At 53.2% G+C, this 12,129-nt stretch overlaps 1 protein-coding gene across 7 annotated transcripts in view; it reads left to right on the top strand.

The window, feature by feature from the left end:
* The window catches only part of DBF4B (DBF4 zinc finger B), a 50,301-nt gene that overhangs the window by 28,823 nt on the left and 9,349 nt on the right, over positions 1-12,129 (top strand). For all 7 annotated transcript variants that reach the window (XM_032321130.1, XM_032321131.1, XM_032321132.1 and 4 more), the window contains 6 exons: positions 2,578-2,763; positions 3,380-3,430; positions 4,196-4,283; positions 6,707-6,783; positions 8,852-8,885; positions 10,298-10,343. In XM_032321130.1, the coding sequence (XP_032177021.1) occupies positions 2,578-2,763; positions 3,380-3,430; positions 4,196-4,283; positions 6,707-6,783; positions 8,852-8,885; positions 10,298-10,343 (482 nt within the window). The remainder of the gene's footprint in view (positions 1-2,577; positions 2,764-3,379; positions 3,431-4,195; positions 4,284-6,706; positions 6,784-8,851; positions 8,886-10,297; positions 10,344-12,129) is intronic.

A 12,129-nucleotide genomic window follows, 5' to 3' on the forward strand; every position in this document is an offset into this window, starting at 1 on the left:
TGATGGCCCTTGGCCCCAAAGAGGCAGGCAGCTGGGGAAATGACTTGAATAAACTTGGAATGCAGAGAATTGTCAAAGGAACAGAAGCTCAGGGATATGGAAACTCAGCAGTGGGGAATGTACCAAATGATGATTATACACCCGCACCTGGCCCCAAATTTCCTTTGAACTTGTAACCTGTTCTATCATTTAGCCTTTGGTGTGTAAAAAACCACCCCAGAACTGGGGCATAAAACAAGTTATTGAGGCACCTAGGTGACTCAGTTGGTTGAGTGTCCAACTCATTTTTTTTTTTTTTTTTTTTTTTTTAAGATTCATTTATTTTAGAGAAAGAGCACATGCGTGCGCGTGAGCCAGGGCAGGGGCTGAAGGCAAGGGAGAGAAGCAGACTCCCAGCTGAGCAGGGAACCCAACATGGGGCTTAATCTCATGATCTCGAGATTGATCTCGAGATTGACCTGAGCTGAAATCAAGAGTTGGACACTGAAATGACTGAACCACCCAAGCGTCCTGAGCATCCAGCTCTCAGTTTCAGCTTAGGTCACCATCTTGGGGTTGTGAGATTGAGCCTTGTGTTGTGCTCTGTGCTGGGCATGCGTGGCGCCTGCTTGAGATTCTCTCTCCTCCTCCCTCTCCCTCTGCCCCCACCCTCTCACCACCTGCTTGTCTGCGAGTGCTCTCTCGCTCACTCACTCTCTCCAAGACCGTTTCTGGTTTCATATTTTTGCTCCGTTTGGTGGTGTGGCCAAGATCACAGGTGCAGTGTTAGAATGCCACAGTGCGCCTTCACAGGAAAGCTGTGACCTAAGCTATTCTTTTTCTTTTTTTTTTAACTTTTTTTTTTTTTTTAAGATTTTATTTATTTATTTGACAGACCGAGATCACAAGTAGGCAGAGAAGTAGGCAGAGAGAGGAGGAAGCAGGCTCCCTGCTGAGCAGAGAGCCCGATACGGGGTTCGATCCTAGGACCCTGATCCCTGGGATCATGACCTGAGCTGAAGGGAGAGGCTTTAACCCACTGAGCCACCCAGGCGCCCCTCAGCCCCTCATTTTTTTTTTTTTTCTTTAAATATTTTTATTTATTTACTTGACAGACCAAGATCACAAGTAGGCAGAGGCAGGCAGAGATAGAGGAGAAAGCAGGCTCCCCGCAGAGCAGAGAGCCCGATGTGGGGCTCGATCCCAGGACCCTGGGATCATGACCTGAGCCAAAGGCAGAGGCTTTAACCCAATGAGCCACCCAGGCGCCCCATCATTTTTTTTTTTATTTATTTATTTATTTTTTTTTAAAGATTTTATTTATTTATTTGACAGAGAGAAATCACAAGTAGATGGAGAGGCAGGCAGAGAGAGAGAGAGGGAAGCAGGCTCCCTGCTGAGCAGAGAGCCCGATGCGGGACTCGATCCCAGGACCCTGAGATCATGACCTGAGCCGAAGGCAGCGGCTTAACCCACTGAGCCACCCAGGCGCCCCTCATTTTTTTTTTTAATAAAAATTTTATTTATTTATTTGACAGATCACAAGTAGGCAGAGAGGCAGGCGGGGGTCGGGGGGGGGTAAGCAGGCTCCCCGCTGAGCAGAGAGCCCAACACGGATCTCAATCCCAGGACCCTGAGATCATGACCTGAGCCGAAGGCAGAGGCTTAACCCACTGAGCCACCTAGGCGCCCCTTAATTTTTTTTTTTTTTTAAGATTTTATTTCTGAGAGAGAGATCAGGAGCTAGGAGGAGGGATAGAGGGAGAAGTAGGCTCCCCACTGAGCAGAGAGCCCAATGTGGGACTTGATCCCAGGACCCTGGGATCATGACCTGATTCAAAGGCAGATACTTAACCGACTGAGCCACCCGGGGGCCTTTTTTTTTTTAAGATTTTATTTATTTGTTTGACAGAGAGAAAGCACAAGCAGGCAGAGAGGCAGGCAGAGAGAGAGAGAGAGAGAAGGAAGCAGGCTCCCTGCTGAGCAGAGAGCCCGATGCGGGACTCGATCCCAGGACCCTGAGATCATGACCCGAGCCGAAGGCAGCGGCTTAACCCACTGAGCCACCCAGGCGCCCCCCCCTTTTTTTTTTCTTCCAGATTTTATTTATTTGAGAGGGAGAAGGCACAAGCCAGGGGAGCAGCAGAGGGAGAGGGAGAAGCAGGCTCCCTGCTGAGCAGGAGGCCCAATGCAGGACTCGATCTCAGGACTCTGGGATCATGACTTGAGCTTACCTGACTGAGCCACCTAGGCGCCCCCAGCTAAGCTACTCTTAATCTTGTCGAGCCCCGTCAGTGTGCTCTCGCTCTGTGCAGACTCAAACTGGTCAAATAACAAAGCCTGTGGCCTTTTGCTGCTGGGTCAGAAGCAGCCGTTCTGGAGACAAAAACCTGTATTTTCTATATACATATATATATAGACCCTATTATGTTTCAGGATGACGTCTTCTTGGGGGCTCGGTACAGAACTGCATTTGGTCTATTTAAAGACATTGATTCTGAAACTTCTGGCAGCCAAGATTTCCTTCCCCAGCCTCTCAAAATCGATGATTCTACATCTGCCTTTTGGTTTGCAGCCACCTCTGTGATCTGGTTTCAGGTAATTGAGGGTTTTCTGAGCAAAGAAGTAAGTTACATCGTGTCCAGCCGCAGGGAGGCGAAGACAGAGAGCAGTAGGACAAGCCCCAGAGGCTGCCCCAGCCCCAGCGAGGTCAGAGGACAGACACCATCCATGGCCCATCCAAAGGGTGGCCACACCAGGCCTTCACAGAAGCCTGCAGACTCGGTAAGAATCTCATTGGGTGCGAAAGGTGTGTTCTCTGAACAAAGGAAGTACACCTCGGTGAGCCCCTGTGGGCGGTCTCCAGCTTTAGTTTCGTCTGGTTTAATTTAATCCCTCATTTGAATTCAGGGACTGAATCTAGCTCTACATCCAAAAAGCTTACCAAGTTGTTATCCCCACGCGGTCCCTTCTGTGATACATTTCACTTTTCATGGGACTTCCGTGTCAGAGGTTCAGAAACAATAGGAAGGTCCTTTGTAAACCAGGGAGGACTTGTTGAAATTGAGCCAGGTTGCTCTGCTGGGGGTGTGGAAACTCTCAAAGAGTGGTCTTAGAACATGGGGGACACTTTGACCTTGGGTCCATTCAGGACATCCATCTCCACCGGGGTCCAAGCTGTGGCTACCTGTGGGTGACCTGGAATTGTAGGTGGCTTTTCCTTTACTCCAGAAACTTCTTTGGGCTCTCGTTCTGCTGCTCCTCAGCTGTCACTGCTCCCAACTTTCCGAGAGCCGGGTCCCTAGGACCCCTCCCCCCGCCCCGCCTCTGGCGCCTATGGGGCACATCTGTGCACAGGTGGGCTGCAGAGTCTGGCTCACGGCTTTTCTCTTCCTGTCAGGTGCCTCTGAGCAGAGGGAAGGAGCTGCTGCAGAAGGCCATCAGAAACCAGGTGAGCCGAGGGAGGCAGGCTGAAGGTGCCCGGGGGAGGACATAGCCTTTCTCCTGAGGGCTTTCCAGAATACTGCCACGAAATGAACAGCTGTGGGATGGAGCGTCTTTATTTCCTTCTTACAGATGAGCAGGTAGAGCTCAGAGAAGTAAAGCAGTTTGTCCAGAGTCACCCAGGGTGGTGGTAAAGCCTGGGTCTTGACTCCCCCATCCTTCCGTCTCCAGAGCTAGCGAGAGCACCCCGGAGGGACACTGGGGGATGTGTCTGCACTGCACATAAGCCAGGCTGCGCATCTCGTATAAGTAGCTGTTTATCCCTTTTGCGAGATCCAGAGCCACTGAAGTGAAGTCATGGGAGGAGGAGTCAGGGTGCTCTTGTGAGGAAAGTGGGAGAAGTCGTGTCAAGGAGGGTGCGTGGCTGTGGCCAAGGGAGGAGGTGGGCTGTGCTTGGGTGGTGGGGTGGGGACAGCCTGAGGCAGATGCAGCTTCCTGCTTGATGGTGGCGGCTGGCGTTGCTGTTTGTCGGGTCCCTGTTGGGTGCCAAGAGCTTGGCTCACAGAGGCCCTCCTGGCAGACGGACAGACAGCTCTCTGAGAACCCTCCATTCCTTCCTGATCACCAGGGGCGGGGACTGGCCCGTGTAGGAAACAGGGTCTTTGGGGGGCCTGGGGGAGACTCTCCCACACCCTGTCTTCATGGGGGCCACCCGGAGCCCGTTAGGCCTTGGGGAGTCCGTTGCTCCTGCCTGACCGGGTCGTCTTTCCAGGAGAGTAGCAGCGGAGGAGGCGGTGGGAGCAGCAGCAGTCTCCTGACCAATGCCCGCTCCTGGGGAGTGAGGATCCTGCACGTGGACGGTACCGTTTCTGCACAGGGCTTCCGCAGAGGGGACTTCGTGACTGGCTGACGGCATCTGCTCTTAGAGGGCTGTCCGCCAGTGGAAGCTAGCGGAAAGCCAGATGGACTCACTCACTGTGTTGACGCACAGAGGTGGGGGGCGTGGACCAGCCAGAGTGAGAGCAGGGCGCGGGTGCTGGAAGGCGCCGCTTTGTTTAGCTGCACTGCACCCCCCTCCAGCTGGTGTCATGATCCTTCTCCACAGATCCAGAAATCCGGGGCGCCCGGGGGGCTACGTAAGCTAAGTGTCTGCCTTCAGCTCTGGTCATGATCCCAGGGTCCTGAGATCGAGCCCCACATCGGGCCTGCTTCCCCCTCTCCATCTGCCTGCTCCCCCTCCTGGTGCTCTCGCGCACTCTGTCACATAAATAAACGACATCCTTAAAAACAACAACAACAAAAAATACAGAAATCCTCCTATTCTCCGTAACCACTGACTACATATTACTCTGCTAGGTATCAGCTCAGTTAATCCCCATTGCAGTCTTTTGCCCATTGTACAGATAAAGAAACTGAGCCTTAGTAGATATTAGGTAAATTATCCCTAATGTCATCACAAGTGAGGAGTGTGGCCCACATTCCAACCTAGCTTGACCCAACTAAATTTCATGTTCTTTCAGGGCACCTGGCTGGCTTGGTCGGTGGAGCCTGCAACTCTTGATCTCAGGATTATGAGTTCGAGCCCCACACTGGGTGCAGAGATTGCTTAAAAATAAAATCTTTTTTTTCCCCTAGATTTTATGTATTTATTTGCCAGAGAAAGACAGAGAACACAAGCAGGGAGAGCAGCAGGCAGAGGGAGGAAATCGGCTCCTGGCAGAGCAAGGAGCCTGATATGGGACTCGATCCAAGGACCCCAGGATTATGACCTGAGCCGAAGGCAGACATTAACTGACTAAGCCACCCAGGCGTCTCTAAAAATAAAATCTATTTTATTTTATAAAAGATTTTATTTATTTGAGAGAGAAAGAACACAAGTGTGGAGAGAGGCAGAGGAAGGGGGACAAACAGACTCCCCACTGCGTGGAGCCTGATGCAGAACTCGATCCCAGGACCCAGAAATCATGACCAGAGCCGAAGGCAGGTGCCTAACTGACTGAGCCACCCAGGTGCCCCAAATCTTTTTTATTTTTATTTTTATTTTTTAAGATTTTATTTTAGGGAAAAAAAGGTTTTATTCTAGGAGCGCCTGGGTGGCTCTGTCGTTTAAGCATCTTCTTTCGGCTCAGGTCACCATCCCGGGGACTGCTCAGTGGGGAGCCTACGTCTCCTTCTCCCTCTGCCTCTCTCTGCTTTTGCTCTTTCTTGCTCTCAAATAAGTAAATAAAACCTTTAGAAAAATAAAATAAAAAATAATAAAAGATTTTATTTAAAGTAATCTCTGCACCCAACGTGGGCCTTGAACTCACAACCCCAAGATCAGGAGTCACATGCTCCACTGACCAACCCAGCCAGGTGCCCCAAAAATAAAATCTTTTAAAAAACATTTTTTTTTATGTTCTTTCTTTTATGTAGGGTTGCCTCACACTGTAATCGCCGATTTGCAGGTTGTCATAAATTTACGTTAGAACAGCCGTCCTGAATCAGCCAGCAGTGACTAGCCCACGTACCCAGCTCTGCTCTGAGTCTAGGGTTTTCTAATAACACTGTAGGGGGCTGATCCAGATCTAGCCAGAGGCCTGCCAGGGCGTTCAAGAATTGTGCTCAGGAAGGTACAGTCTGGGATGTTGGGGGGCTCTTTTGTCACTGGAAAATCAGAGATTTCTTTTTTTTTTTTTTTTAAAGATTTTATTTATTTATTTGACAGAGAGAAATCACAAGTAGTCGGAGAGGCAGGCAGAGAGAGAGCGAGGGAAGCAGGCTCCCTGCTGAGCAGAGAGCCCGATGCGGGACTCGATCCCAGGACCCTGAGATCACGACCCGAGCCGAAGGCAGCGGCTTAACCCACTGAGCCACCCAGGCGCCCCGAAAATCAGAGATTTCTAACATGATCTAATTTTCCTGCCTTCCTGTGTGTTAGGGAAGCTCCTGCTGAGTCTTCCATCTAAGGCTGCATCTGAGTAACGCACGTGGCTGGTGTCGCCCCATCTCGGGTACCGTAAAGCCCTTGTGAGCCGTAAGGCCACTCCTCTTCAAGAGCGGTACCCAGTGCGGCAAAATAGCCCAAACCCAGCTTGGGTACTTGCCCGAGGAGAGAGGACCCAGCCCTTTCTTTTATTATCAGCAGGTGCAGAGATGACACATAGCCAGAAGGTGGCAGGCAAGGCTGGTGTGATCCAGGGGGCCAGGCTGGTGAGAAGCTGAGCCCCCAGCCCCAAGAAGGGGCTGTGCTGGGGAGAGAGGAGTGGGAGCCTTTGGCCACAGCCCTCTGTTTCCTCCACAGAAATGCTGATGCACGTGCAGCAGCTGTCTCTTGATGCTCTGTGTGTGAAGAAACAAGGGCCGAAGAAGAAGCCAGAGGTAGGTTGTCCTGCCGAACTGAAGGGAAATTGATGGTCTGCAGTGGTGAAGTCGGTGACAGCTTTGGTAAACCCCTGACCCCCGTGAGCCATGTGTTCTTGGCCATTTCAGAAAAAGGAGGAAGAGTGCAGCCTCCGCCGTCAGCGTGGCCCTGGTGTCCACAGCCTCTCGTTGCCCTGCCCTCTCCTCCCCGTGCTACCTGCAGATCTCCCATGGTCCACTGAGGCATGCACCGTGGCCTGGGCTGTGGACTGCCCATGGCTAGTCGTGGCCTAGATAAAACAGAAGTGCTCAGGGCCTGCTGGCTAGGCTGCCGTTCTGGGGCCAGCTCTTGGCCCAGGAATGAGCCTGCAGCTTGCATGGGTGGGGGTGGGGGACGTTGCGGTTTGAAAGAGCTGTCACCTTCCAAATTCCTATTTGGCTTTTCCTTCCTCTGCTAGAGTTAGAACTGTGTGTACCCTACATCAAGAGAGCCCAGGCTGATTTTTAAAGCCATGGTGTCTTCCTCCAGCCTGAATCTGAGGAAGGATTAAGCCTTTCAGGTACCTCCCAGGGCCTGGTACCCAGGAGCAGGACCAGCAGTGGTCGCGAACCCCTCCATAGCGGAGGGAGCCCTCCGCCCCAGCGCCCCTTGCTCCACACCCTCTGGTCTAGGAGTCTTCGGGGTTCTCCTGCTTCTGTGAGATAGATCTGCATTGTTCACCATTCAGAGGGTTGTACGAGGAAAGTCTTTCTCCGCTGCGACTTCTACACCCATTGCCAGGCTCCCTCCCCAAGATAAGCAGTGTGAAGTTTCCCAGGTATCCTCCCAGGGTCCGTGCTTATGGGAGCAGATAAGTCAAAAGTTCCTCTCTTTTTTGCAAACGCATGGTATTTTTACTTTGCCTTATTCACTTAATAGTCTTTTGTTTTTAAGATTTTATTTATTTATTTGACAGACAGATCACAAGTAGGCAGAGACAGAAGAAGGGAAGCAGGCTCCCTGCCGAGCAGAGAGTCCGACATGGGCTCGATCCCAGGACCCTGGGATCATGACCCGAGCGGAAGGCAGAGGCTTTAACCCACTGAGCCACCAGGCGCCCCAATAATCTATTTTGTAGATACTTAGAGGTCTTTCAGAGTAAGTTCTGTGTGCAGTTGGCTGATATGCAAGGAGATAGGGAAAGCTTCTTTGGGTCATGGGTGCCCTGGAGTTGTTGCCTAGAGAAGAATCCAGAACCTACATGGACCTGGACCCACTAGATCTCTGCCAACCCCCTCCCTGATTTCTTATTTTTTTCCATTTAATTTTTAATAATATAGTAGCTTTGTTTGACCTTGACCTAAACACAGATTTGTTTTGTTTTTCTTTTAAAGATCTTATTTATTTATTTGAGAGAGAGAGTGCACAAGCAGGGGGAGCAGCAGAGGGAGAAGGAGAAGCAGGCTCCCTGCTGAGCAGGGGGCCTGATGAGGGGCTTGATCCCAGGACCTCAGGATCGTGACCTCATGACCTGAGCTGGAGGCAGACGCTTAACCAACTGAGCCACTCAGGCGTCCCAGACCCAAACATTGGTTTTGACCCACAGGGTCCAAATACACAGCACAGGGCACAGGAAAGCAAGAGGTATGTAAGCTGACCTGGAACAGCAGCAGAGCCTGGGAGATGCGAGCTGCTGCGTCTGGGCACCTGCCCTGCATCAGGTCTATTGCCGCCTCCCTTTGCATTTGTCTGTACCTCGTGGCCAAGTCTGCGAGGTAGGGGGCTGTCGCTTGCACCCCGGGCGGCACAGCACGGGCCTACGCCCGGGCCCGGGGGTTCTGCATCTCTTGCCCTTCCTGGTGTGCTGCGTTCCCTCCACAAAATCAGCTGCCACTGAGATGCACTCACAGGGCTCACTCCCCCCCCCCCATCATGTCCCCGGGGAGCCAGAGGGAGCCATTGTGTCGGCTCTGCCCTCGCTTAGGGCCCAGCTGACAGCAGGAAGCAAAGTGGGGCAGACAGACTCACAGAGACTTGCCTCACCAGACCTGCTTCCTCGACCCTCCAGCTCCCTCGCATCCTTAACCTATTTTCCTTTCCATTTAGGGAGCGTGTCCAGCAGAGTCAAGAACGTGGAAAGGTCAGTGTGGTAGCTTTCCTCATCTAACTGCAGTCCCTCCCTCCTAAACGCTTCCCCACGGCTCCCTCTGTGGCAGCATCTGCTCGCTTTTCTGCGGCAGGAAGCGAGGAGTCCAGGTTGTCCTGTCGTGTTTGCAGGGCCTGTGCTTTGGAGGCGAGAGGGCGGGAGAAGGGTATCCGGGAGCAAGCCCAGAGCCGCGTGGCCCGAGCTTCTCCTTAGCGCCAGGACCCCGTGCGGCCACGGCCGGATCCCGGCCCTGCCTGAAGTTTGCCTTCCTCTTCCCTCTGATTCAGGAGCAGTTTGGGGTGGGCAGTGTGACAGCTGCCTACCACTCTCCCAAATGCCAGACTCCCCGAAACTGACAAACAGGCAGATTGACAGCCCGGCTCCCGGCCCCTCTTGGACCGCAGGAGAGTTTCTCCCCCTGGATGTTTCTCCCGGAGCTGCTCTTTAAGTGGCATTTATTCGTGCACAAGTAGGAGCTAAGAAAAGTCACTTGGCACCTCTCATGTTCAAAATTCAAGGAAATCTGTGGGGGAATTGATTTTAATCACTGTCTCAGTTAATTAGAAAGACAAGAAATCGCCCCCAAAAAGTAATTAATGAGAGCTGCTGCCTTGCGAGGAGCAAGGCTGCTTTTGGCTTGGGCGCTGGCGGAGCCTGGAGCGGGTCTGAGAGGGGAGGCGCTGGCCTCTCAAGGAGGGGGAAGGTCTGGGGGCCTCTGGGGCTGCCCAGCTGCCCTTCTCACAGGGCCTCTGGGGGAAGAAGATGGGGTTCTTAATACCTAAGAGATTTTGTAAACTCTGCGAATACCTAGCTCACAGAGGAGAGGAATCTCTTGATTAACTGAGCAAATTCGTCTTCCCAGCGCCCCTTGCCCTGTTGATCCAGGATCCAGATTTCACCTTTGATTTTTTTTTTTTTTTTTTTCTGCCCTCCTGCTTTGATCCCTAAACACTCTGGCTCTCTTCCTCCCTGCTTTTCCCGCAAAAAAACCCTGGAGTCTCCCACCTGGGAGTGTTCTCAGGCCCCTCAGGATTCTGAGGCAGCAGGAGGGCAGGTCGGGAAGGACCCGGGCTTTTAGCGGAAACGAGCCGAGACTGCCAGGTTTCTCACCCTGACGGCCTCCAGCGTCCCCACACAGCAGGGTCCCCCGTCCTGCTTTGGGGTGGGAAGCCCCCTGCAGCCTCTCCCCACTGGGGGACCTCTTCTCTTTCACCTCAGGTAGAGACCAGAAGTGACGGGGGTGTTGGCTGACCCCAGCCGAATGGAAGGGCACACCTCCGGGTGGCGTGGGTCTCGGTTCTGTGTGACTCTTAGACTTTGGCACAGCCTTGCCTATCAGCGCATTTCCCCTGCGGGCCCTGCCCCGGAGCCGACAGATGGCTCATGTGTGTGTGTTTCCTTTCCAGTGGCCAAGCTGAAGGCACCGTTCCTCAAAATCGAAGATGAGAGCAGGTGAGTGGTGGGGGGCCCCCCTCCCCTCAGCCTCACCAGGCCCGCACGGAGGACAGGTGCTCAGGGGCCCCAAGCCGATGTGACGGTCCTGGAGCCCCTCAGCCCTCCACCTTCGTCTTCCCCAGAAGCCGCTCTCTCCCCCTGTCATGGAGAAGTCTCCCACAGACCAGGAGGAGCCTCTGAAGGTGGCCCTTGCACAGTTGGCCCTCCTCTTGGTCATGAGTCAGAGGTTAGTGACCTGTGTGTGCATTACCTCTTGAATGCTCTGCTTTTAGGAGCGCTCATGTCCCGCCCAGGCTCATGGCTCCTCGCCTTCCCCCTCCCCCCCACCAGGGGTGCACACTGACGCTCACTGCTGAACCCCTGCTGAACCCCTGCTGGCCCCCGGCAGTACTGGTACCGTCGCCTTGGCTGAAGCCAGGGTGCTTGGGCTGGTGTGGCGGTTCCCTTGTGAGACCATCTTGTACTGGAAGCCCTTCTGTTTGGCGATACAGAACCCTCTTCTGACACACAGTATCTCGTGAGGGCCTGGGAAGGATGGGCATGAGGAGAGCCCATCCTTTTCCTAGTGGGGAAACTGAGGTCAGAGAAATTAAGGGACTTAATACAGCCATGTTGCCAATGAAGCTCAGCCCAAGGCCAGAATCTGGGTGTCCTGCCCATCCTGCCTGGTGTCCTCCGCACTCTGCCCTGTCTGTCCCCCAGTAGGGCTTCTTCTTTCTAGACAGCCAGGGCATATGGGGGTAATCTGTGGGCTGTTAGTCGCCTTGGTTATCACTCACTCTTCAGTAAGTACTGGCTGAGAAACCTGCAAATTTATGATGACCTCAAAATAAAAAGTTGGCTTTGGGTTTTTTTGTTTGTATTTAAAGAAAAAGCCCGTGTGAAGCCAGCAGAGACTCCTGGGACCAGAGCTTTCTGGGTCTTTTAGCCTCAGGCAGGGCAGCTAAAAGGCCCAATGCCGGGAGCCTGATGTGCCTGCCTATCCTCCAGGCAGACCTGGGTTTCCCTCTTGGCTTCTGGGCACAGGAGAGAATTGGCTTTGGTGGCCCAACCATGAGTGGAGGGAACGCAGGAGGGTGATGAGATGCTCTCTTCTCCAGTTCCAGTGGGATGGGGGCTGCACGGCCTCTACCCCAGCTCCTTCACTACCAGTTAAACACAAGTGGTCATGGCTCGTACACACTGCCAGTGCCCCAGTGTCGCACTGCACGTGGCCGGCGCATGTCACTTACGGGGAGTACCATACACAGTTGGGGTGCCCCCAGCAGCGTAGGCAAGAGTGGAGACAAGGTGTCCTGTGCTTCTGTTGGCTTGCTCTCCCGAAGCCCAGTGACCTTACCACACTCAACTTTGTAGCCTTCTGGGCAGAAACAAAACCTTGAAGAGGAAGAAAGTGGGGAACTGGGGCTGTGAAGGGTACCTCCTTCTCTTTAAGGGCCCAAGAAGACTCCTGATTAATTCACCCCGAGACCATAGGACTCTCACTGTGCCTCTCCCCCACCCCCCAGAAACCCATGGCCCACACTGTCCCCTGGAGCACAGGCTATTGCAGCCACACGCAGCGCGCCTGTTCACTACAGCGGCAGGCTTTGCTCGGACCCACAGATCACTGTGCCTGGCTCTGGAAGTCTCTTGAATGTGAGCAGCTTGAGGCAGAAGCATTCAGTGTAGGTCTGACTCCCCAGAACTGTGCTGCTCTTTTCCATTCAGAATACCTCCCCTCAGGTGGTACCGAAGAGCAGCCCAGAGCAAAGACATTCCTCTTCCTGGAGTAGGAAAGTCA

Source organism: Mustela erminea, chromosome 18 (assembly GCF_009829155.1).
Source record: "Mustela erminea isolate mMusErm1 chromosome 18, mMusErm1.Pri, whole genome shotgun sequence".
NCBI classification, from domain to species: domain Eukaryota; kingdom Metazoa; phylum Chordata; class Mammalia; order Carnivora; family Mustelidae; genus Mustela; species Mustela erminea.